The sequence below is a fragment of the Balaenoptera musculus genome, chromosome 4 (genome assembly GCF_009873245.2).
Source record: "Balaenoptera musculus isolate JJ_BM4_2016_0621 chromosome 4, mBalMus1.pri.v3, whole genome shotgun sequence".
Classification (NCBI taxonomy): domain Eukaryota; kingdom Metazoa; phylum Chordata; class Mammalia; order Artiodactyla; family Balaenopteridae; genus Balaenoptera; species Balaenoptera musculus.
In genome coordinates, this window is record NC_045788.1 from 48,016,368 (window position 1) to 48,043,887 (window position 27,520).

The 27,520-nt window shown below is 42.3% G+C and overlaps 1 protein-coding gene across 1 annotated transcript; it reads right to left on the reverse strand.

The window, feature by feature from the left end:
* Positions 1-261: 261 nt before the first annotated feature.
* LRRC31 (leucine rich repeat containing 31) lies at positions 262-24,441 on the reverse strand. Its single transcript, XM_036851526.1, is given in 11 exon segments — positions 262-622; positions 5,633-5,800; positions 9,153-9,320; positions 11,992-12,156; positions 12,952-13,119; positions 13,340-13,447; positions 13,450-13,503; positions 16,198-16,365; positions 18,112-18,255; positions 18,449-18,455; positions 24,259-24,441. Coding segments are annotated over 11 exon segments (1,665 nt in total). The 3' UTR covers positions 262-290.
* Between the last annotated feature and the right edge of the window lie 3,079 nt (positions 24,442-27,520).

Genomic DNA, 27,520 nt, shown 5'->3' on the forward strand with positions numbered 1-27,520 from the left:
TACCAGAATCTAAGCGCTTCTGTCAGGGCTTCTAAACAGTAAGTGAACTAACTATATATCAAAACAAATGAAAATCCATTGAAAAATGTCATTCTTGTTTTATAAAATAGAGGATAAAGACATGCTCACATTAGATTATTATAGACAATATATATTTACAAAGCTCTTGTACTGTAAATCCCACCAAACAGCCCAGAAGCTGGTACTCCTTGATTTCCCCGGGATTCACTCTTGTTCTTTTCTTCCCCCTTAGGATGGTGTGTAGCTTAGTTGAGCCTCGAGAAGTCAGCTTACTGAAACCCACCATGGTCAAAATGAATGCTGCTTCTGTGATCTTGGTCAAAACTTTCTAGTTCTTCCTCCTGTGAGGCTGGGAGGACCCACCTCTTCATTCCTATCTCGGTGATCTCAAGAAGTTTGGTCAAGGCACATAACAAGTGTCTAAACCATTGTCCACACTCCCGAAAAGCTGATGGCTGAAGGCTAATATCCAGCTCGGTTAACTCTTTGAGGAGCCACAGGTTTTGGCAGAAGATGGTCCATTCTGCATCACAGATGCTGTCATTATAGCTCAGGTCCAGCTTCCGCAGCCTGGCCAGGTGACCTGTCTGGATTACCGATGCTGAAAAACAAAATCACTCTAAATGCTAAAAGTCAAGGATACTTTCTAGTGTGACCATTTCCCACTTCCAATAACACAACACAGTAGCTCCAGGATTCGTAATGACAAGAGTGATACTTAGTAATGAAATGTTATTAGCTAGCAGTTTTATTCAGGGCATCTGAAACTACTCTAGTAACAAATTTCCTCTCTGCATTTCATGCACAGCTTGAAAATGGATTTTTCTTTCTCTTTCCAAATCCCATACCAAAGAGTGTCTTTTTTGTCGAGTTCCTGCTCTGTGCTCCACTGGAGTCCCAATTCTTACTGCAGACTTTCTCTAATTAAAGGTGAAGAGTCATGGCTCACTGGCTTTAACTCAGGACCATTTCTGAATAGTTTTCTTGCTGTTTAATGCTGTTTAATTATTCATTGCTTATTCATTCTTCATTCAACAGTTATTTAATTGAGCACTTTCCATGGGCAAAATATGCTTGGATAATTTCTAATTCATGGGTCAATTAGAGACTTTAATACATGGATCAAGTTTTCCTTTGAATAGCACATATCACAGTACTACCCAAAATGGCTCTCAATAAATAACAGTTAATGATGGAGCTAAGAAAAGGAGCTAGGAGAGACAGCCAAAGCAGACAGGACATGCTTCCCTTTTCAGCCAAAAACAGGAATGGATTACAGAGATGAGATGTGTAGAATCTCAGAGTTGGAAGGGATCTTGGAAGGCTCCTCATTCAACCTGATCGATGATCAGAGAGAAATCCCTCTCACAGCTTCTCTACTGGGGACCAGCCCAACTCTGCCAGAAGTCCCTCTTCAGGTTGCCCCAACACAGGGAAGCAACTCTCAGCGGGAGGAAACCATGCCTCTAGGCCCTATCTGACTTTCCCCACTGCCCACCTCAGCCTGCTGGTTCCTGCTGGGAACCTTCCTCGTGCCAACCATGCAGTGTTGGACAACAGTCAGGTCCCCTCAAATGTCCCCCCTGTAGGCCTAAACACGCCCTGGTCCTTCAATCATTCCTTAGACATCTTGGCTTCCACACCAAGTGGGATGCTCCGTCCCCATCATTTTCATCATCCCAGTCAGGACACTCAACAGCTGCATTTGGTCCCTAGGTGTTCATGTTGATCGTGTCCCTTCCTATCTTTCTGTCTTGGAACATTACTCACCATGTTCTCAGGACCTAGCTAAGTGTTAAAGATAATGTGCATGCTTTTTCCCTTTAGAAAGTTTTCTGTTACAGACATTTTCAAACATATAAAAAGTAGATGGAATAGGAGTGAGAACTCCCATCTTCCCATCAATCAGCTTCAACGCTATTTTCATTACACTGATCTTGGCTCATCCAGTCCCCTTCCCCTACTTTTTGTTTGTTTGTTTTTTTAGTATTTTAAAGCAAATCTCAGACATTGTTTTACCTTTCCTATACTATTTGAATTTTCCAATGATGTGAGTACTCTATTTATTATATTTTAGTATTTTATGTGCGTTATATTTTTTAAAATCTGGGTAATAGTATCATAGGTCATGAAAATACTATTTTTGTAGCTTACTATATGAAAAAACCAATGCTGTTCTTTACGAAAGAATAAAACACAAACTACTAGTGATTAACAAATTCTTAAAGTTTCTATTAGAAATAATCAAAACAGTTAAGTGGCAATGTTTAAAGCCACACACAGCAATACTTGTTATTGACTAAAAATTGAAAGAAGGAAAAAATACCCTTGAAAAAATGTAAAAGTATAAATTTGACCTGAGGAAGAAAACCTAGTAGTAAAAATTAAGAAACAATATATAATGGCTGGAGCTATGATTAATAAAATATGATGCAGACCAAAAAAATTAAAAATTGAAGAAGCAAATTTTAATAACTTTAAATGAAATAATTTAAATATGTTTAATGGTGTCCAGTTCAGGAAAACAAAACAAACCAAAGGCTTACTCTTTGAGAAGATTGATAATATTGATAAACCTCTTGTGGTAATCAGAATTCTAAGGTGACCCCAAGATTTCAACCCTAATTCCTAGGACTGTGTATATGATGGGTTCCCATGATTGGGTTATATTACATGGCACACCTGAGTTTAAGAAACGCAGACCCAAGCGGGGTTAACCTACTTACAGGAGCCCTTTAAAAGCAGAGAATTTTCTCCAGCAGGTGGTTGAAGAGGAAAGAGATCACAGAAGAAGTAGTCAGAGTGATTAGCAAACATTAACAGGATTATAAGAAAACAACTTTATTTCCATAAATTCGACCTAAGTAAAATGGGCCAATTCCTTGGAAGACACAAAGTACCAAAACTCAAGAAGAAAGAGATAACCTGAATGGTGCTATATCTATTTTTTAAACTGAATTTGTAGTTTAAAACTTCTCACAAAGAAAACTCCAAGTTTAGACAAGTTCAGTGGTCAATTCTATGAAGTTTCAAGTTAATGAGAAAATAATACCAATTCTACAAAATCTTCCCAGTAAATAGAAGAAGCAGGAACACTTGCCAACTCATTTTCTGAGGTCATTATTACCCTGATACCAAAGCCAGACAAAGATATTACAAAAAAACTATTAGGCAATTATCTCTCATGAACACAGCCACAAACATCCTCAACAAAATATCTTCAATTCATTATAAGAAATCTAGCGAGATTAGGATTCCTTTACCTGATAAAGGGCACATCTACAAAACACAAACAAAAACCTATAGCTAACATTATACTTAATGGGAAAGACTGAGTGCTTTCCCCCCAATATTGAGAACAAGGCAGGGATGTCTGCTCTCACCTCATTCAACATCTACTGGAAATCCTAGCCAGTTAAATAACCAAGAAAAAGAAATAAAAGGTATAGAGACTGGACAGGATGAAATAAAGCTGACTCTAATTATAGATGACATGATTGCCTATGTAGAAAATCCTACAGCATCTACCAAAAATCTCATAGAACTAATAGATGAGTTTAGCAAGGTCTCAGTATAAAATGTCAATATATGAAAATCAATTGTATTTCTACATACTAGCAATGACCAATTGGGAATCAAAATTTAGAAACCAGTACTGTTTATAATAGCACCAAAAAATTAAATACTTAGATATAAATTTAACAAAATATATGCAGGATCTGCATGGTAGAAACTACAAAACACCAATGAAATAAATCAAAGAGGACCTACATAAAAAGAGAGATATACTGTGTTCATGGATGGGAGTGCTCAATATAGTTAAGATGTCATTTCCTGAATTTTCCTGAATTCCTGAATTTACCTATAGATTCAATGCAATCCCAATCAAAATTCCAGCGGGATTTTTTGTAGATATTGACTAGCTGATGCTAAAATTTATATGGAAATGTCAAGGAACTAGAATAACCAAAATGATTTTGAAAAAGAAGAACAAAGTCAGAATGCCCATGCTACCTGATTTCAAGGCTTACTATAAAGCTTTAGTAATCAAGACAGTATGGTATCAGTAAAAGAATAGATGCATAGACCAATGGAACAGAACAGACCCAAAATAGACCCTCACAAACTGGCCAGTTGATTTCTGACAAAAATGCAAAGGCAATTCAATGAGCCTTTTCAACTAATGGTGCCTGAATAATTGAGCTGTCATATGCAAAAAGATTTTCAGCCCATATCTCACGCCTTGTACAAAAATACTCAAAATGGATAATAAGTCAAAATGTAAAATGTAAATGTAAACCTTTTAGAAGAAAACCTAGGAAAATCCTTGAGAACTTGGGTTTTGCAAAAAGTTCTAAGATGCAACACAGAAAGCTCTATCCATCAAATTAGCAAATAGATAAATAGATCTTTATCAAAACTGAAAGTCTTGGGACTTCCCTGGTGGTCCAGCGGTTAAGACTCCGCACTCCCAATGCAGTGGGCCAGGTTTGATCCCTGGTCAGGGAACTAGATCCAGCATGCCACACTAAAAGCTCCCTCACGCTGCAATGAAGATCCCGCATGCCGCAACTAAAACCCGGCACAGCCAAATAAATAAATATTAAAAAAAAAAACCAAACTGAAAGTCGTGCTACGCAAAAGATACTGTTAAGGGGATGAGAAGACAAGTTACAGACTGAGAGAAAATATTTGCAAGTTATAGATCTGATAAAAGACTTGTATCCAGAAAATCTAAAGAACTCTCATTAAGAAAACAAACTATCCAGTTTTTTAAATTAGGCAAAAGATTAGAACAGACACTTCACCAAGGTATATATACAGTTTACAGATAAACACAGATAAACACATAAACAAACACATAAAAATATGCTCACCATCATTAGTCATTAGGGAAATGCAAAAGAAAATCACAATGATTTGTCCACATCTTCTAATTACAGTGTTTGGCCATAACACTTGTTTTGAAAACACATATCTGTTCCAACTAGATTGAAATATCAGAGAACAGTGTGAGCATAACACAAATTTCTTGTTTGCTTATGCGTAATTTATCCACAGGAAACAGTAGGTGAACACAGAAAACTGCACCCAGCTGAGCCAAGGTGGGTACAGGCGTAAACACAATCCACACATGCACACACCTCTCAAGGACAAGGAGCCTCACCCATCCACATCCAGTGTTCCAACTTTCTATTCTACATCAGGTAATCCTCCTTCTTCGACCACCATATCTATGTCTATCTCCTTTTTTTCCTCCTTCTTCTTTTTTTTTAATGTTTGGCCGCAACTTGTGGCTTGCAGGATCTTAGTTCCCCAACCAGGGGTCGAACCCTCGCCCCTGGGAGTGAAAGCATGGAGTCCTAACCACTGAACTGCCAGGGAAATTCCTCCATCTCCTTTTATGAAACACTCTCCACTGTCTTTTTGGTTTTAGAATTGCCCTTATCTGTTTCAACCAGCTCTCTCCTAAGCAGATGTCAGGCAGCAGGAAAGCTGCACAGAGGGCTTAGCTCCAGGCCTTCTCCGCCTCCCTTCCTCTGGACTGGCAGGGCAGGCACGCTGGGCCCTGAGTGCCAGGACTGCTTTGGATGGAACCAGTAGGTAAAACCCAGAAGAGCCACGTCCTCTGTCACCAGGGAACAGCTGCTCAGCCTCAGCACCTGAAGGGATGTTGAAAGCTTTAGCGTTTCCAGGAGCAGCTTTAGGTTGCTGCCAACACACTTATTCCAAGAAAGGTTGACTATTTCCAGAGCAGGGAGGTGAATGGAGGCTTCAGCTGAAATTGACAGCGATAAGAATAGCAATAATTTAGGTTTCCTTAGAGGTCATAAGCCTTGAATCTGAGGAACCTAGGCTAGGGCACCATATTACTATCAGTGAGGTTAAGACAGTTGTAGAGACCGTTTCTCCTGCCTGAAATTCATGGCCTCAGTTTATGTTGTCTATTTTTATTTGGGAGAAATGTTGGAAACTTCAGAAAAGTAAAACTTGATTAAATGGGGACTTCCCTGGTGGCGCAGTGGTTAAGAATCTGTCTGCCAATGCAGGGGACGTGGGTTCGAACCCTGGTCCAGGAAGATCCTATATGCTGCGGAGCAACTAAGCCCGTGCGCCACAACTACTGAGCCTGCGCTCTAGAGCCCGGGAGCCATAACCACTGAGCCCCCGTGCCACAACTACTGAAGCCTGTGAGCCTAGAGCCCGTGCTCCGCAACGACAAGCCACCGCGATGAGAAGCCCGCGCACCGCAACAAAGAGTAGTCCCAGCTCACCGCAACTAGAGAAAGCCCACGTGCAGCAACGAAGACCCAACGCAGCCAATAAATAAATAAATAAATAATTTAAAAACTTGATTAAATGGAATTCACTATTGACTGAGATTTCTTTCCTTCACTTCACATTTAAGAGGGAGAAAGAGACGAACAGTTTTCACAGCTAGTCACGATTTCCAGAGTGTGTCCTGGTTTTACATGTCCTGGTCGCTGTTGAAATTCAGAGACAAGGCCAAACCTCCCTAGAACTCTGAAACACCAAAATGTATTTGTGTTTACTTAACTGCAGTTAACAGAGACAAAGAAGGGAGATAGTGTATACTGGAAAGATTTTTAAAGGAAATTCAAAGATTTTCTGCTTAGTTCTCGGTTTCCCCTAACATTAAAATTAACCAGAGCAACTTATCCACGAGGTATAGCCATTAATTACATTTTAAACTATTCTGCCTTCTTTCTAAAAAATAATATATGTTTGAGGGGTAGATATATATTCTTTTTATAATATCTAACAAGAGCACCCTCCCACTCCTATGGTACAGAGACCTATCAATAAGAAATTGAACTTTCTTTTCTCAAAATGATGTAGAGAAATATGTATTTACTTGATTTACTTCTTTTTTTATTGTTGATTTACGTCTTAATTCAAATTGAATTAAACAGGTCTCCCTTGACTTATGGTGGGGTTACATCCCAATAAGTTGAAAATATCTTAAGAAGTAAAAAATGAATTTAATACACCTAACCTTCTGATCATCATAACTTTGCCTAGCAGACACGTGGCCAATGAGATGAGCAGTGCTGGGGGAGGGCTGGGAGCAGTACATGGCAAGGACCAAGACCCTGTGTGTCGAACAGAATACTTGGGCTGAAAAGGAGAGCAAGAGTACCCTAAATAGAGAGTTCTTAGAATTTGGGATAAATTATATGTACTTATTTTTATTGACAGATATTAATAAATAACTACTTGTTATTTTCTATTAATAGAATGCAGTCATTTCATTAATAATAGCCCTGTCGGGTCCATAGGACAATTCATTTTTAAGGGAGTGTCAACAGACATAACCCTTGAGGGAAGGTCAGAGAGAAGGGCTCTGTTTTCACTGTTACCCAGGAAGCACCAGAATCCAACCACACTAGTCTTGTGCATGTGTACAAAATAGAGTTAACCTAGCAGGCCTGAGACCACTATCCCTACAAAGTCCTGCTGGCAAGGTTGGCCCTTGGCTGACATCTGGGAACTTGGAATTTGGAAGTGTTGTCACCATTCCCTAATTTATAAGGGTGGTTCGCTGTGCCTACAGTGTTTGTGTACAAATAAGATGATTTAGGGGGCTTCCCTGGTGGCGCAGTGGTTGAGAATCTGCCTGCCAATGCAGGGGACACGGGTTCGAGCCCTGGTCTGGGAAGACCCCACATGCCGCGGAGCAACTAGGCCCGTGAGCCACAACTACTGAGCCTGCGCGTCTGGAGCCTGTGCTCCGCAGCAAGAGAGGCCGCGATAGTGAGAGGCCCGCGCACCGCGATGAAGAGTGGCCCCCACTTGCCACAACTAGAGAAAGCCCTCGCACAGAAACGAAGACCCAACACAGCCATAAATAAATAAATTAATTAATTAATTAAAGATGATTTATGCTGAACACTAGCTTTCCTTCTGTGAGCCTGGAATTTTGGTATGTGCTTCGTAGAGGGTGCCTGCATGACCAAGCCCCACTAAAAACCCTGGACTTGCAGGTTCAGGCGAGCCTCCCCGGGAACCATTTCAGACCATGTCGTCACAACGTGCTGCAGGAACGGAGCGCGTCCTTGTGACTCTGCTGGCAAAGGAATCTTGGAAGCTTGGGCCTGGTTTCCTCTGGACTCGGCCCCATGCATGTTTCCCTTGGCTGATTTTGCTTTGTATCCCTTTGTAGTAATAAATCTCAGCAGTGAGATCTGTGAGTCCCTCCAGGGAATCACTGAAGCTGGAGGTGGTTGAGGAGCCCTGACACTATGTGCTCAAAGTGCTAGATGCCTGGGTGGTATATTTGGGAAAACTGGGCAAAGTCCCTTTGCCTCAAAATGTCTCCCTCTACTCGCAGACAGTGCCCTTGCCCCGGCATAGGCAGAAATGTCAGGTTTAGTAAATCCCTGATGTAGGCCGGGCTGTATCCATGGTCTTCAGGCACGCCACGATTCCTGAGAGAGACGACAAACCCTGCTGGGACTAGGTGCTAGCAGCCAGCTGGGCTCACACACTAGTAACTGCCTCCCTTTCCAGCAATTCCAAATTATACTGTACAAGTTACCAGGAATATGAGCCTTCAGAGCCGGTTATACAGCCGTCCCTCCGTATCCACAGGGGCATTGTTTCCAGGACACCCTGCAGACACCAAAATCCATGGAAGCTCAGGTCCCTTATATAAAATGGCACAGTATTTACGTATAACCTATGCACATCCTCCCATATACTTTAAATCAACTCTACATTACCTATAATACCTATTACAATGTAAGTGCTATCTGTGTAAATTGTTGCCTGAATGAGACAAATTCAAGTTTTGCTTTTTGGAACTTTCCGGAAATTGTTTTCCAAATATTTTCGATTTGCTGTCAGTTGAATCCACGGATTTGGAACCCATGGTTACAAAGGGCCAACTGTGTACACTTTAAATTTTAAATGTTAAATTTACATTGCCAGAAATCATTCATGTGGCTTTGAAAGTCACTTTTAAGAGAGCATATTTCCTGAAAGAAAGACAAATTAATACTTTGCCTACAGCTGAGCCTTGGAATGAAATTCATTTGTAGGCAAAGAGAGGCCTCCCCTCTCAGATGTTATGGTACCAGTGCCTGCAGGGATTTGGGGAATGCTCTTACCCAGGGCAGTAAAAGTCTCACTTTCCAAAGCACAGTTGTTGATTAACAATGACTTCAATGCTGGTAAAAATCAGAGCCTGCTGAGTAGGTTTTCAGAAGAGCTGCCCATCTTTCTGTTGGCAGATAAATCCAATTCTTGAAAACTTGAGAGAAAAGGGATAACCTGGGCTATTAAAACATCAACAGTGACATGTTTTAGGCAGCATCTCACAAAGGGTCTTCTGGGTGTTTGGGTCCCACAGTCTTCTTGATCAGCAAGCAGAGCTCTTCCCTCTCTGACCCCTGCCCTGCCTTACACACAATTACACACAACATACACACCAGCCATTCTTCCCAGTATGCAGCTTGGGCTCTTCTCCAAGCCTCTCTCAAGGCTAAAAGTTAAGAGCAGAGACTTTGGAGACAGAACTGGTGGTTCTAATCCTGGATTTGCTACTAAAGAACTGTGTGGTTTCGGACAAGTTACTTAACTTCTCTGAACCTCAGTTTTCTCAAGAAGAATAACAATACTACTTGACAGAGGCAATGGGAAGATAAAACGACTTGGTATATGTAAAGTGCCTGCTACAGTGCCTGGCACACACTAACTGCTCAATTAATGTTTGATACGATCATTCTTTTCTCAGACTATAAGTCAGAAGTACTAGAAAGGCAATGAAATCAAGAAATCAGAACAGATATCTGTGGCTAACAGCACCGGAGTGGGGTCCTGAAGGCCCTTGCTGTGCCAGGAGTTACCCCTGCTTCGCTATCTTTCTGCTGCTTTTCCTGCTTCCAGACCTTTGCCCTAGTTCTTTCCAATGTGGGAAATGCAGTATCCTGGGATCTCTGTGGGGCTGGCTCACCTCCTCAGAGTCTTCCAGGGCCACCAAAGCCACAGTAATCCTTTGGTTACTATTACATCTCCCTATTTTCTTTTCCTCCCAGCACCCCCCATTACGTGATTTGTTTGTGTATGTGTTTGTCTTCTGCCCTCCCTCCCCAAAGGTGAGCTCTGTGTGTAGGGGCTGCTTCGTGCCCAGAGTGTGCCTCAGAGCCTGGAAATCAAAGGCATAAATGTTAATGGAAGGAGGGAAGGACAGGAGAAAGGAAGGGGAAGGGAAGGAAAAAAGGGCAGGTACTTGCTGTGGTGTCTCCCTCTTCTAACGCCCCCAGCACCTTGTATTTCACCACGTATTTGGTTTATTCCTGCCCCCACCGGACTGAAGCTCCTGCCTGTGAATTTCCCTCAGCCCACAGCACAGTGCCTCAAACAATTAGATGATCAATCAAACGTTGTTGGCTAAATGACCTGTAATTCCATTCCTTTGGAGCTATCGGGAATGATCAGATAAAAGAATGTTCAATTCTTTAACATCATAAGGTATCAACAGGATGTATTTTCGATTCCATCTTTTCAAAATTAAGCAGGAGAACAATGCAATTCACTACAGTTTTTAAATAACCATTACCTTTCTGGGGCCATTTACCCATGTTCGTGGCTGCAGATCTAGGTAAGAGAGGCTAATCCCTCTGTTGTACTAGCGTTAACAATTCAGATCCTCTAGCACTTTAATCTTCCCCTGAGCAATAAGATGAGACAGGACGTTCGCGTTACACAGTTGTAGCAGGGGAAATTCATTAGTTGGAATCTGGTGCATTGGTAATTCAGGAGTGTCTCCACAGGTACGACATTCATAAGGAAAAGGGGATGGTGACACCTCACGGTCTCCACCTGGAGCTCAGAAAGGGATTGTTTACTACTTTAAAATCTTCATGAAAGCCTTGAACTCTTCTCATTTTCCCCAATTGAGGGATAAGAGTCTAAGAAATAACTTAGCAGGGCTAAAACTCAATATTAGACCTAAAGACCTATTTTTACTGTTTTTCTCCCCCAATTGTACTAAAAACAACAACAAAAGATTCTTTTTCTCGTTCTTTATTGATTGATTCATTCAATCAATCACATTCTCAACAAGCATTTACTGGCTGCCAACTATGTGCCAGACCCTGTGCATGAGCAACAGAGAGATACTGAAAAAAAACCCCATCCCTGCTCAGGAGGAGCCAGTAGTACAGAGGGAGAGCAGAGCATGGGTGGTCTGCGTGAGCGTCTGCACACATGCTGTGGCGGGAGTAGTCAACGGGGGGAAGGAACAGAGAATGCAGTCAGAGCGACAGAGGAGCAGGAAAACCATCTGGACTCCTGCAATAATCTAGGCATGAGGTGACAGTGGGCTGGACCAGGGTAGTAGAGCTCTCGATGGTAAGCCATGGTCAGAGTCTGGATGCATTCTGAAGGTTTATTGTGGCTGCAGGCGGAATAAAACCTTTAATCTCAAGAGTATGCTTGCTGTTTGTTAGGGGAAACCGCACGTATACATTACAGGTTACAGGACTATGTCTGTGGTAGGAAAGTAAGCGTAGTGACCTAAAGTTGTAGTGTACACCCGTTATGCACTGTCCCACTGACTTTCTGTAACTTCATTTGTATCTAAGTGCCTCGGCTTCACTTGATTAGCGAGAAAGACTCAACACCCTTCGTTTTGGCTTTCCTTCTACATCCCTATTTGTAATACACTTTGTGACAGCAACAGATTCATTTCTAAACAGCCACATAAATTCAAAATTTTCTCCCTCAAGCGCCACATCTATCCTTTACAGATGTGTATAGGAGGAGTTTAGACTCACTAACAATTACTGGGCACTTAATATTTGCCGAATACTATATTGGGGCATTCACAAAACTTTTATGATGTGATCCTTCCGGTAACTTCATAAACAGCACATCTCAAATTTGCCAGGTTTGCAAACACATGCCAAGGCTCCAAGAGTCCTCCCTCGGCTCTGCGGTACCTACTCAGCGACACCATGTCGTCGGCCGTCAGCGAGGACAGGTGAAGATCCAGCCCCTCCACGTGCTTGAGCGTGGCCAGCCCCGGGGAGTCTTCAAACCCTCCACTCATCTCCTTGTTGCAGGACAGGTCTAGTGTCCTCTGCTCACACAAGTATCTAAAAGCAGCATCTACAAAGAAGGTCAGAACCCCATTCTGACATATTACAAGGCGGTCGGCAGGAGTGGAGCAGGAGAGGGGGCAGGTGTGGAGAAGGGAGACTGAGAAAATATGTACACTATGTTGACAAAAGCCCAGAAAGTGGGATAACTGTCCACTTTGTACCATCTACCCCTTCGGACCTGACAGTGGCTTCGAATACACACTCCCTGTGATCTGCATTGACTGTCAATGGTTTTGATCAAAATATTTCAACTAATGAATCTTCCCCTACTATCCTTGAGCGCTGGTGCTGTCATAGCATTCTAGACTTATTCAAACTGCCAGGGAGAAGGATTTTTACAGGCTCTAGAAGTTGAAGGGATAAAAACACATTTCATTTCCTATTCTTTAATGTGGATACTCTATAGCAGAGTAAATTTTAACTACAGATGTCACTGAAGCTGTTCTTTTTATCAATACCAATTCCTTCCTACTACTAAGCATAAAATAATGCTGGCATTTTCAAAAGTAAGAGAAAAATGGACAGCTTTAGTAGCACACTTATTTTGCACAGTGTCTCTCTCTGACCTAAAATATCCTGGCCTTTCCAGAGTCAGCCATTTTAAAAGATTATTTTTGTAATCATGAAAGTATATGCTCACTGTAAAAGACTTAGAAAATCAATAAAACATGAAGAAGATTTAAATCACCCATAATCTTATTCCCCAACATAACCACTGTTTATATTTTGTTGTATTTCCTAACAGCTTAAAAATTCCGTATAATATAAAGTTATATACAAACTTTAGCCATTGCTAACTCACCCGGTAGTTTGACACTCTTTTGTGATAATCCACATGAATGTAACTTCAAGACTTTCAGATTTAAGGTACTTTTTAATCCCTGAGCAATACTGTTGAGACTGCCATCATTGTTTCTGTTAATAGAAAGATCAAGTACTTCAAGGTTTTGCAGCCTAAGGAGCAAGTGACCTGGAAGGAAGGAAATCCAAAGGACAACTCAGTAAAGATGCAGGGTGTGAAAGTTGGGGCAGGCAGGAGGGAGGTACATCTTCATGTGACCTGGGATATAGTGAACCACTCTTTCAATTCAGGGTGAGAGAAAACACAGCCAACGTTGATTTCCAAGCTATCCAATCATGGGTGCCTTCACATTTTTTTCCTGGGAAGGACTCTTCCAAATTCCACTTACCCACAAACGCCACATCTTCTGACGTGAGGGCAGAGTCCACAAGCTCAAGCATTTGTATCTTGCTTCCTTCTCGGAATGTCTGGAGGATCAGAGGCAAGTTTCCTCCAATTTACTGTTCCAGGACAAATTCAACTCAAGTTCAGGCAGCGCTTTAAGTGCTTCTCCTGTTACAAAATGGCCCAAAGATCAGGTTGATCGCTAATCCGCAAAGCAGGGAATTCATTTCAAAATCAATACAGCCATTGTTTACGGAGTATTGAAGCCGGGCCAGCTACTGGTTAGATGCCAGGGAACAGGGAGGAGAAAAGGACCCAGTTCTTGCCCACTCCCAGCAGGGTGAGCTTCTACATGTACAGGCACAGCAAGTCTAGTCCCTCCAGAGTTCTGAAGCCATGCTCGTAAGCAAACATGGTGTAAAAAAAAAAAAAAATCCACCTGTTAGTAGGGGTGGTTTTACCGAATTGTTTTTATGGTAGTAAATATTTCTACCAGTCCGTCTACTTTCTCTCAACCACCTTCTCCGGGGATCAGCATTGCTGAGAAGCTTGGCCAGAGGCAGAAGTGTAAAAGACTTAGAAAATAAATAAAACATGAAGAAGATTTAAATCACCCATAATACTATTCCCCAGCATAACCACTGTTTATATTTTGGCCAGAGGAAGATTGGCCAGAGGTAGAAGCAAAGCAGGGCACTGGTCACCACAGAGGAAAAGCTCACTTTGACATCAAGAATATCACATACAACTGATCCAGCCATGGCAGGGAGGAACCAGTGAGAGAGCATCAGGCACCAGCAGCTCATAACAGTGATGCAACCTTGGGGTGGAGGAGGAGGCAGTGGGGGGGGGGTGACACTTGACATTTCTGATACCATTTCACACAGGAAACATCTGAGGGCTACAGAGCGGAAGCTGGGAGAGAACAGGGGAATTGTGGGGAGATCAGCCCTTAGGAATAATTTTCACTGCTTTGGGGGCAGAACAGAATGGTGAGCCGCACACATGACAAATGTACTTTCTCAATGTCTGGAGTCAATTTTAGCACCAGTTAAGAGTGTTGGAAGGTCCACTGTGTCCAGAAGCCTCTCTTCCACCGTCCACTACTGGGCTGGAACTTCTGCCACTGGTTATTTATTCCATGGTTTAAGGTTTTTGGAGTCCAGGAGCCCCAGGTTAAAATGCAAATTCTCCAGGAGTTATAATATCATAAGCCAGGGATAAACAGGTGTCATTTTGTATGCCATTGCCAGTCAAAGGGGCGTGGATGTGTATCACCCTGAGGCATCCCCCAAGATCAGGGAGAAAGAGTACATGATTGTCTGCAGTGCATATGGCACTGGAGGGCCTAGGCATTTGCAATCCTGCACTAAGCAATTGTAACAGGTGTAATAATGTTGAAATGCCTCCTGATTTATGTTTTCTTATCAGTAAACCATTTATTCTCCTTATACTCCATCTGCCATTAAGGCTAAGCAGAGTATGGATGATAAGAAAGCCCCTCCTGGTGGAGAGGATGCAGAAGGCCTTCCAGAGAGGATAAAATCTCGGGGAGAGGGGAAAGGACACAAAACATTAGTGACAAGGGTGCAGACTCTCTCCTGGACCAGATGAGTTTAGAGTGGGTCCCAGGGCAGAAATTCCACTTCCTGGTTTCTTAAGGATGGTGGATCATGAAAAAGATTAGATTAGTCATAGAAAATAATCTATACTTCTTTTCATGCCTGAGTAACAGTATGTTAAATTTGAGAACCTGGTACACGATAACCAGCTGCTAACCAGTGGGGCTAAACTGATCATGAGAAACCACAGAAAGGTAATTTTGGATGAAGGAATAGGGAAAGAAAGAATTATCGATTATTGAGCGCCTACTATGTGTCAAGCACATAGTAGGTACTTTACAGAAATTATTTAATGCTCACAATAATTTTTTTTGAGGTGGATATCACCCCTTTTCAGAGATAATAAAACTGAGGCTCAGAAAGTTTAAGTATTTTGTCCATGGTCACAAAGAGAATTAGAAGTGGGACTAGGATTTGAAAGGATCAGGCCAGCTCTGAGATGTATAATATTTTCCCTTAGCTATAGGAAGGGTGAACCAGGAAACATCAGCTGGCCCCCATTTTCTAGGGAAGGATTAGAGAGAAGACATTGGCATAAATTTTGTTGCTTTTACAGAAATCTTTGCAGAGATGTAAATGATCAAAATACATGATCGAAATAAGAAACTTCAGACAAAAAGAAGACAGAAAAAGTATTAATTGCATCTAAAACCAGCAAGCATTCTAGATAACCCAGCGTTCATAACCCAGTAAAGCAGCTGGGTTAGTAGCATGACAAATTTTATCTTATGTTCTATGTTATCCGATGTTTGATATACTATAAACTAACTTAATTGAGGTTCTAGTCCTATTTAAATCATTGCTTTTAATTGAAAAATCTTGTTTTGATCATTTTTTTAAAAATGGGAATGGGAAAATAGAAGAGAGAAGTACTATTTTGGAATTGGAAAGGAACTTAATTATTATCTATCCCAACTCCTCTAATTTACAGATGAGGTAACAGACCCAAAGTGAGCACATTTTACAGTTACTATCTCCACTTAAACTCCATGAGAACAGAGGCTTGGTCAGCCTGTTCCCTTCTCTATCCCAGGGCTTAGCACGATGCTAGGTGCAGGTTACACAGCTCTTTAGAAGGTATACAAGTGCTCAACACAGTATCACATCATATACAGGCAGCGCTCTCATCCTCGTCCATGGGCACCTGAGGGGGTGGTGACCCAGATAATTCCCCCCTGAGGGTTTGGGTTGCAAAGATCCTTCCAGGGAAGCCATCTCTTAAGGGAAGCATTCATCATACCCAGTGCTCGAATATCATCAGCAGTAAGTCTGCAGCTACCCAGCCTCAGGATTTTTAACTTGCTGACAAGATGCATTTGCTGCATGAGTAAATGGAGGGTTCTGCCTATGAAATCATTCCAGGAAATATCCAGTTTTTCCAAGTCTGGGTGAGAAGGCAGCAAAGCAACTAGAAGTGAACACAAGAAAAAACAGATTTGCGTGTGTAATTTGTGATTTGTAGTAAATAGGATCCACTGCCTGTTGCTCTGTAAGAGGATAGAAGGAGGGTGGACTTGCTGACTTTCCACAAAGCAGGGATCTCTCAGCCACACAACTGGAGACACTGTGACATTTACTTTACCTGTTTCTTGGGACGTTTTCTATTTCCGCCAAATAACTGCACTCTGAAAATGCAGTGGTGTTTCCATAAGATTTCATAAGTACTCCTTTATTGTAGTGGAAATTGTAATTCCACTGCTAGGACTGTTACTACCACTGTCACTGTAATGTGTATACTGGTCCTTTTATTTTGCAAAACCCCCTGACACCCATCACCCTGTCATCCTATTGGACCCTCAGGCTGAAGGTCTGGGGAATACTCCATTGGCAGGACCGCTGAGACTGAGGGTGCCCGTTACCTTCTCTTTCTTATCTTGATCACCTGGGAGTCACCACCTTACAAAGTTCCTGTTATACCTACATGGGCCAACATGTGCAGGTTTAGACTGGCACAAACCCTGACCAGAACCTTCTCTGAGTCTCCTCCATTGCTCATGAAAATTGAAGTTACTCTCTGTGAACAAGATTCTCAAAGGTCATATTTATCTCCTGCAGCAACAAGACTTAAGAATGGAAATGCCAAAGTCAAGGGGCGAAAGTGTCTTTGCTTGCTTGCTTTTAAACATCTATCTTGAATGTTAAAATAGTGGCAGCAGTCAGACGCTGCATGGTGAGCTTCTAGAGTTACAGGCATAGCAATTCCTGACCTTCCATAATTCCGAAGAAACTCTAAAAACATGCTTAGGGGGCAAAAAATATGTTTTCTTTCTACTAGCATTCAAAGCACTTTAGCAACTTCATCTTGTTCACCATGATCCTAACTTTATAAAGTATGAAAGCCTATTGAACATATTAAGAAGGAAAAAAACAGGATTTCTGGGGCCCACCCTCAAAGATTTCAATTCGGTGGGTTTGGGTTGGACTCAAGTGCCTGCATTTCCACAAGTTCTGCAAGAGATTCTGACATGTACATGGGCATTTGAGAATCACAGGCATGGTTAGAGCTCCCTCGTAAGAGATCTGTCTCAAATATAATGGCATGGATTTTAATTAAAATACTCAAGGACCCCTCACTCAAAACGCAGTTCTTTTGATACCTCTGTTGGTAGACACACCTAATTTGATTAAAGACTTGATTTAAGGTATCTGAAAAAAGAGGGTTTTTTAAAAAGGTGGTGTCAGGGTGTTGGGGAGATGGTTCTTTGCAACCAAACTCCTGCTAGAGTGTCACAAACAGTAGTTGCACTTTTGTGTAAAAAGGTGTGAGCAATAATTGCTGGCAGTGATAGTTTTCACTCCACAGATAACAACAAGATGCCCCTTTAAATTCCCAGCAGGGCTCAGTTTTATGGATGAGTTTATATCCTGTGCAGGAACAGACGTGTTTCAGGGAGCTAGAGGTAATCAGCAGAGAGGTAAAATTGCTCAGGAAAAACAAACAAACCCCCCTCTTAAACACGGCTCAAATCTTTGAAGCTTGAGGAAGAATCAATTAACTTGTTTAAAAAAAAAAAAAAGCGTTGCATCTGCACTTCCTGAGTTGTCTGGGCCACCCTGCAGACCTTGGGTTACCAAGTGAGGACCGAGCACTTTCCCTGCTCATCCCAGCCCAAAGGCCCTCTGTGCCTCTGGGCAAGGTCAACTCCATACAGACCTGGCTCCCTCACGTCCGCTGTTGTTAGTCTACAGTTGTTCAAATCTAGACACTTGTCGACAGGGTTTTTGCCCAGCTTCTGCAGGAACGGCTCATTTTCCTCCATCCTGGATCTTAATTCCATTTCTGAAGTGATAGTCTTAGCTGTATTACAAAAATAAAGAAGAATTTGCTGTGAATGACAGAGTGTATTAAAGATGCATAACGATCGCCATAAGACAAGTGAGAAGACAGACAACAACCCTGAACTGGTACCTTGTGAAACCTCACCTCAGAAGGGGACAAAACCTGACCTCTGTTCCTGCGGTCGGTGCTCAACACTGGCCGCTCCAGTGACCCGTTTCCTACAAAGGAGCCTGAGGAACTCAGTGGCTTTGCTTTCGTGGCCTGACCTGGGCTTCTTGCATGTAGATGGAGCTTTGCTTCTGGACAGAGGTAAACTTGTTAGCACAGCGTTTAAGACAGCGCTGCTGGAAGGATGCACAAACATCTTTGGTGAATGCAATGCTGGGGGTATGCCCGGGTACTGGCCTCCTAACCAGACAGGTGAGGAAGGGGAAGCACTGCATTCACCATTGATGAGCTTCAGATGGATAAAGGGAGCGAGTGAAGCACTCACTGCTCATTTCCTAGACCCTTCAATTGAAACATCCAGAGAGAGTAGCCCCTGGGAGAGCTTTTGTATTTTCTCAACTCCTGCCAGAGAATACACTCAGAAAGCCTCATGTGTCCTCGTCATTAGGGACTTTTTATGTGGCACCCTTACCAAGTTCCACTGTAATAGTACCACACTACATGATATCACTACAATTTTTAAAAGTTAAATAAATAAAAATAAAAAGCTATAATTTTATTGAGTGCCTACTATGTACCAGGGCTTTACCTACTGCATGTGTCAACATTTAAGACACATGTGAAACACATCGTACTTTTGTAAGGAAAAATGAATAGGCATGTACTGACAGTGACTTTAAAGAGGTTTTGTAAGTGAAAATGTACAGTTTAAAACACATGCAAAGAGTATACTGGAATCCAATAGGAAAGCATAAGTTCTGAATGTGCAGTAATACTCTACTACCCCTGACAAAGCGTATACAACCACATAGCAAAAAAGAAATATATTAGTACCAGTGGAAATGAAAAGATAGTGGCATTACAGTAGTAGTAAATTTAGACTAAAATATTAGCAGGATAATAAAAACTCCCCCTCTCCTCCACAGTGTGTCTGGTGGCTTGCTATTTTTGTTTTGTTTTGTTTTGTTGCTTTGTTTTGTTTTGTTTTGTTTTCTTGGTGGCTTGCTATTTTTAAGAAAACCACCTACAGGCTGTACATCTTTGCGGGGACGGTTGGTGTTGCCACATTCTACCAGTAGGGGGCAGCATCATCCACCTACCGTTTACCTCTTCATTTTGGCCTTCAATTTTTATTATGGTACATTGGATACAAGGTATTTTGTTTTGGGTAGGGTTGCCAGATTTAGGAAAAATAAAAATAGCACGTCCGATTAAACTTAAACTTCAGGTAAACAAGGAATCATTGTTTAGTAAAAGTATGTCCCAAATATTGTGTGTATTTTTTCTGGCAACCCTAATTTTGGGTGAGGAGAGTTGTGGATGGAGGATGTGAGTACAGGGTATTTTGTGTAAACTTAATGCAAAGAGTCACAATTACACTATTTCATAGCTTTGGAAACTGAGACTCAAGAGAGACTGTTAAGTAGTAAGCAGCAGAGTCAGAATTTGAACCCAGAGCAATCGGCTCCAAAGCCCATTATGTGCAGGTGCTTTTTTTTTTTTTTTTTTAAATAATTATTTATTTATTTATTATTATTTTGGCTGTGTTGGGTCTTCGTTTCTGTGCGAGGGCTTCCTCCAGTTGCGGCGAGCAGGGGCCACTCTTCATCGCGGTGCGCGGGCCTCTCACTATTGCGGCCTCTCTTGTTGCGGAGCACAGGCTCCAGATGCGCAGGCTCAGCTGTTGTGGCTCACGGGTCTAGTTGCTCCGCGGCATGGGGTCTTCCCAGACCAGGGCTCGAACCCGTGTCCCCTGCATTAGCAGGCAGATTCTCAACCATTGCGCCACCAGGGAAGCCCCAGGTGCTTTTTAAAATTTTTGTTCTTAAAAAAATTTTCTCGGGCTTCCCTGGTGCCGCAGTGGTTGAGAATCTGCCTGTCAATGCAGGGCACACGGGTTCGAGCCCTGGTCTGGGAAGATTCCACATGCCGCGGAGCAGCTGGGCCCGTGAGCCACAATTATTGAGCCTGCGCGTCTGGAGCCTGTGCTCTGCAACAAGAGAGGCCGCGACAGTGAGAGGCCCGTGCACCGCGATGAAGAGTGGTCCCCGCTTGTCGCAACTAGAGAAAGCCCTCGCACAGAAACGAAGACCCAACACAGCCAAAAATAAATTTAAAAAAAAATTTTTTTTTTCTCTGCATTGTATCTTATTGCTCTCTCTTTTGGTTTTAGCTTTTTATCTCCATAGGCTCAACCTACAATCGTGCTCAAGTTCCAGCCTCACCAAACCTTCTTTTTCTTTGTTTTCTCCTCAAGCCACTGTTGTGTCAATCATTTCCTTTACTGTCAAATGTTTGGAAAGAATGGTTTGTACTTGCTGACCCCATTTCTTCACCACAGTTACCAGTTAACCCTCTACATTCTGGTTGCCACACTCGCCTAGCCAAATAAATTGTTTCTCAGAGGTCACCACCAATGGCCTATATATGGTCAGGCCATTCAAGATGGCTGTTCTCTTGCTCTCTGTCCATCCCCTGTTCCACCAGGCCCTGCTTCACTCACATGACTATCCAATCCTCTTAATTATAGGGCTTAATCAGTAACTGCCTGCGTGCTTGCCCCCTGCCCCTGCTGCTGGTTTCCGTGGTAACTGAGGAGCCCACCCGACATCAGTTCCCCTATAAATGGTAGCCTCCTTCTCCACCAAGTAGTGAAGGTTATTGCCATGTCCTGTCTGCTGCCGGCCATCCATGGAAGGAGTGTTGCTCCAGGACCTTTGTGTAAGATGCCCCTTAACCAATGAACTTTGATGTCTCTGTTGTCTCCAGGCTTTTTCTTTGGTCTCAAGGATGAGCAGCTACAAGATTTGCAGGCTGGTGGGGTGCGGTCCACCCACCAACCAGTTGACAGATTCAGAAATCTCTTCTCAGACCACATCTTACTTGGAAGCTCTGTAATATTTATATGATTGGCAAGTCCAAGGCAGCACAACTGGAAAACCTGGTTCAACTCATGGGTCCATCGGGTAAGCAAGTCACTTAACTTCTCTGAGCCTTGGTTTACTCATCTATAAAATGGAAATTATAATTCCTGCCTGGTTCATTTCTCAGGAGCATAGTGACTTAAAGTTACTGAGGCCTCCCAGGAAGATGGGACTCTGCAATGCCTTTTACATCAGAGGTACTTTGTAAACATTTGTTGAATGAACAAATAACTGAACGAATGAATGAATATTAGTCTTACAGTTCCTCGATAACCAAAATAAATCAAGATGACAAATCTTTATCAAACCACCTAAGTATAAATATGAGTACCAATTTATGAGGCCCCCGGGCATCTCCTTACAGACCATATATTTCTTTTTTTTTAAATCTATAAAACCCTTCCTTCAAAAAATATCTTATGTCACACCTCAATATATAAAACAGATTAGTCAAAGCTGATGCAGGTTGGCTGGCACGCCGTGGAGGGTGCAAAGTGACCACACATAAGCAGCTCCATGGAGTGAGTCGGGGCCTTTTCTGGCTGCTTTACTGTTGAACCGAGCTCTTGCTTCTCCAGGTGATTCTGTGAGCCAAGCAGTATCTTCTCATTAGGTTCTTTTCCAAGCTAAACCTGTAGGGGTTTGTTTCCGTTGTTTACAACCAAGAATCCCAATGCTTTCATGAAACATTTCTACATGTTTGTAACATGGGTGATCCTGTACAGGGAACCAAGGTAACAAGTTCCTGTTGCCAAGGAGCTACCTGTCTAATGGAGCAGACAGACAAGAAAGCCACAGAGGGTCCAAAGTCCAGTGGGTGGGTCTTGGGAAGCTTCCAGGTGAACGTGGTAGATAAATTGCACCTTAAACGGTGAGTGAAAGTCAGCCAGGTGGGTGGACATGAGGGAGGGATAAATGGAGGAGGGGTGCAGAGGGAGGATGCCACAAGGGAAGGTCTTTCTGGGCACAGGGACCCACTTCGGGGGAATGTGGCCAGTTCAGGAAACAGTCAGTCAGAATGTCAGGAGTAGAGGATGAACATAAGATTGGGGGGAAGGCAGAGGTTGTGAAGAGATATTCAACTGATCACAAACACCTTGAAGACTATGCTGGAGAGTATAGACTTTCTCTTCAAGGCAAGAAAGACTCAGTGAAGGATTTTAAACCGGTGAGAGACACCACAGTATCTGTGGTTTGGAAAGAGCACCCGGTAGCAGTGTGGAGGACAGGCTGGCCATAGAGCAAGACCAGGAGTAGAGAAACCAGGGAGAAAGCTGCGGCAGTGGTGCAGGCAAGAGACGATGAAAGCCAGGACAGCAGCGGAGAGGCGGAATGAGGTCCCAGAGCTGTTTGGAGGACAGAATTCACGTGACTCCAGGGGCCACTGGATTTGGGGAGAAAGGGAAATGGAGAAGCCACGCATGGTGTTGCCCGGCTGGGATAACCAGCTGACTGGCCTTGCACGGTTAATTGAATCATGGTCATGGGTATCCATAAACCATGTTCCTGAAGCTCCAAATCATACTTTAGAACAAATATCAACAACTTTCTGATTGCCTTCTTTTAAAGGTAGACTTCTTAATTTTCTGCTTCCAAAAATGCATTCAATCTGCTTACAGGTAAAAATGATATTTTTGGCATTTGGTGCAAATAATCTGACGGACACGAGGGTAAGCATAAATGAAACAAGATTGGCCATGGATTGGTAATTGTTAGAGGGAGATGGTCATGGGGACTCATACTGTTCTCTCTTCTTTTGTATATGTTTGCATAAAAAGTTTAAAGTGTTTTAAAAATACATTTAATCTAATAATATAGTGACGGCATTGTATATGACACATAACTTTAGAGAGAGATTTGGCAATATTTTCATAACCCTTGTATTTGTAATCTCTGTTCTGGGAATTTATGCTGATTAGCTGAAACAGAGTAAAGCAGAAAATAGGGGAGAGGGAAAGCCAAAGATATTCACTAAAGGGCAGAAAAGGAACTTAAGTAATTATGGCATAGGCATGTAATGGAATATTATGCCACTGTCAAAATTAGGCATATGAACATCATGTAACAATATGAAAACTGAGCAGTATAATAATATGTCTCAGTAGGATCACAGCTCCGTGTAAGATCAAGCGGGCTTTATAAGCTCTTATAACTGTACAAAGTATGTCCGTTTGGCCCCAGCTACCTCTCTGACTGGTCTCCTACTACTCTCATCCTCTCTCCATCTCTCATCCTGCTTCAGCATGCCTAACCTCCTGGCTTGCTCTCAAGCACTCCAGGCTCACTCCCATCTTGGGCCTTTGCATTTACACATCCCTTTGCCCGGAAAACTACTCCCACAAATACCTGTGTAGCTGGCTTCATTCAATCTACATGGCTGACTTTCAGATCTCAGCTCAAATGCCACCAAATCAGAGACTCCTTCCTTCCAACCACATCTAAAATAGCACCCCCAGCCCATCATTCTCTGTATCCTCAGCCTGCTTTGTTTACATATGACTTATCACACAGAAATTACATCTGCTTTTGGTTCTTTATATACGTAAATGTTCTCTTTTTCATGGCTGTACTTCTAATAACAGTGACTGGCACATAGCAGATACTCAGTGTTTGACTGGTTGGTTGACCATAAATGCATGTATATGAATAAAAGGCTGAAAAGAATCTTGAAGAAATGACCCTTTGTGCTAGAATGAAAGGAAATAGGGTATTTTTCTCTAAACCTTTCTGCGACATATTACTTTTGATAACTCAAAAGGAAAGTGAGGGGAATTCCCTGGCGGTCCCGTGGTTAGGACTCCACGCTGCCACTGCTGGGGGCCCGGGTTCAGTCCCTGGTTGGGGTCCCGCAAGCCGAGTGGCATGGCCAAAACAAAAAAGGAAAATGAGCAAATTATTTAAAGCATTTAACAAAATAAATGTTTAGAACAGACTCATTAGGTTTTGGTGTCTCATCGCTGGGTCGAAAATCAGTTGTTTTAAGGTCATGGCTCTCTTTTCTGTTTTCAGCTTTGGGGGACCTGAATTTTGACCCCCTGATGCATTTGTTGACAAATGAAGTCTGGGATTTAGTTTCTCCATCTGAGGAACTCTTGTTCCCTGTTTGACTCATGGACAAGTTGAAGGGTGTCTTTCTCAATAAGCCATCTTCCTGTGGTTTTCTGTTTTCTAGGATTTCAGAAGAAAACAAGAGTCTGTCAAGCCTGTGTGAAATCCTAACTTCCTTACACCTGTCTTTATTTCCCCCTTACTTTCTGTTTTTATTGCTGGTAGTGTTTAACATAAAAATAAGAATGATGCAACCCAGGATCCCGGAACTAACAGATGGTAGCAGATACAAATCCAAAGCAAATTTGAGTTTTAAACTTTGCCCTATTTTATTGTGAGATACAATTCATTAAATACCACTTTGGCAAGTGCATTAAATGTGTCAATACTTTTAAAATTTCAACAGTCAATTAAAGTTACCTTCCGGGAGAGATAGCGTCAGAGCACTTGGCATGCCTCTAAGCTGTCTGGCCCTTTGCAAAACTGTCGCCCAGAGGAGTTTGCTTCCAGGGACCCCAGGTGCATCTCTTGGCTTACCGTTTCTTTTTCTCTTGGCATTCTCACCTTCTCTACTGCAGCCCTTGACCCACACCCCATAGAAACACAGTAAAGAATTGAACACATTGGCAGTAAAGAATTAATTCACTCCATAAACAGAACTCACTGTTCTCGATGCTAAGAGATTCAATGATAAACAAGACACAGCTCATGTCACTGAAGTCTTAACGTGGTGGAAAGATGGTTACACTGGAGCAAGGGCTGTCAGGGAGGAGAGACCCACGTAGTCAGGGAACCCACAGTTGGACCAAGCCTGTTTTGGAGCACAGCCTTTGAACAATGAGTGGCATTGCCTGGGTTTTGAAGAACTGAGATAGCTAAAAAGAGGAGAGAGAGGGAAGTGTCCCAGGCAGAAAAATCAGGCTCAGAAACTTCCAGGTATGAAGATCTAAAGGAGCCTGGGGTTGCCTCTAGGAGTGAATTCTGGTTTGCCTGGAGCAAGAATGGAGGATGGAGGTTAGGGGTAGTTCTGGTATGATTTGAGGCTCAAGATTCATAAGGGTAAATCTATGAATCCCTCCGGGGATTTGCTTACATTTTAAGGGAGGGTTCAAGACTTAAACTAAAGGGGTAAAACTATAAATGAAATTTTAGATTCTGTTAATAAAATTTAGATTCTGTCCTTAGGCTAGAGCCTAATAGGTATTCTTAAAGTTACAATGTTCATGGCTTCCTCCCTATAAAATAGGTCTTACAATGTTCCAGAATGGTTCAAGAAACATTTTGCACACAGGGGATCCTCAAAATGATTTTGTAGAGCCCACCTCCATGCTTGGGGGATGGACTGTTCCATACACACGGAGTACTATTTTAGAAGTCACAACTGGGCATCCTTTTTTTTTCTCCAAACTAGAAGCAGGATCCGGCCCACCAGGTTTATGCAGGAACAGACAGCAAGGAAACCAGACAAGTGTTCCAGCCACAGCCCCATAGCTGACCGAGCCTCAGTAGGTTGGGTGGGAAAGACAGACCTTCAGCTTGTGAATCCAGCCACAACCTGCTGCCCTGACTGCCGCATCCTGATTCCACCATCACCCCGGGGGCGCTTTTCCTTTCACTGATCCCCTGGCTCCCACCCAAGACTTACCTCTATGGTCATTTTCACTCAATTTCACCTTTGGGAGGTTTGTACACTGCCATTCTTTGGAGAGCCATCACAGTAAATGCTTTTACTTCCCCCCCCCCCCAGTTGCTGTGACTCCAACTCCCACGCCTTAAGAAAACACTGCTGGATGGTGCTCCAGGATGTGGTAATTTCCCCAAGTGAAACCCCACCCAGCTGGTGAGGCCCCGCTGGGTTCTATGTGCAGATGAGTACACCACAGAGCAGGATGGGAAAGACCAGGCAGCCAGGGAAGGTCAGAAAGTACACAGGACTCGAGTGATCAGAGGAGGAAACAAAATACCGTAGGGAACAAGGAAGGCAGAAAGGAGAGGAAGGCAAGAGAAGGAAGCAACTGAGAGCTAACAGGGAATCAGAAAAGGAACAAGTGCAAGAAAGGCAGACTTGTGAGAACAAGAGGGAAAGCACCTGCATATTTCTTAATATACAGTGGGTTAAGCAGTAGGTTACCATGCTCACACTTAGAAAAGAAATTTTTTCAAAATGTATTTGGGAAATTTCTCTTTATATACAAACTTGTGCAAGTACTCAGGCTTCCCACACCAACTCGAGCTTTAAGAATGGCTTCCCCCTTGTCTCTTCACTGGGTTTTACTCTGTGAAGGTAAATCCTGGAAACTGAATTTGGAGAAATTTTCAGATCACAACATAACCAGACTACAGCAGCTAAAAACCAGGGTTTTGCCTCTCCTCCCAGGATCAGAGGCGTTCATTTAAGAGCCCTCTGGGGAAACTAATGGCTGGCATTTAATAGAGTAGTTACTGTATTATATTTACTGTATTATCAGTAGGTAAGGTTACTTGCCATGAAACCCCAAGGATAATACATATTTGGCATGTAATTTCTCTTGCACTGAAGCGATTTTTGTTTTTGTAAAAGTGAGGCATACTTTTTTTTCTTTTCCATCCTGAGGTTTCGGCTTAACGTATATTTTAAAGCATTTTTGAGGAATGCTTTCAAAGGCCTTAAAATTTTTGATCCAGTGTTTTCAGAGTGAATCATATTTTCAGTGTTGCTTCTTAAAGGGAAATGCATTTTCTTTCTCCACAAAACTTACTTTATTAAAAAGCATAACACATGCTACAACATGAATGACACTTGAGGACATAAGAGAAGAAAACCAGTCATAAAAAAGGCAAATACTGTATGATTCCACTTACATGAGGTACATAAAGCAGTCAAATTCATAGAAACAGATAGTAGAATGGTGGTTGCCAGGGGCTTGGGGGAGGGGGAAATGGGGAGTTGTTGTCTAATCTGTACAGAGTTTCACTTTTGTAAGATGAAAAAGTTCTGGCGATCTGTTGCACAGCAATATGAATATATTTAATACTACTGAACTGCACACTTAAAAATGGTTAAGATGGTAACTTTTATGTTATGTGGGGTTTTTTTACTACAATTAAAATTTTTTTTTAAATATATTAAAAAAACATGATTCACAAGGCTAGGACTCTAAATG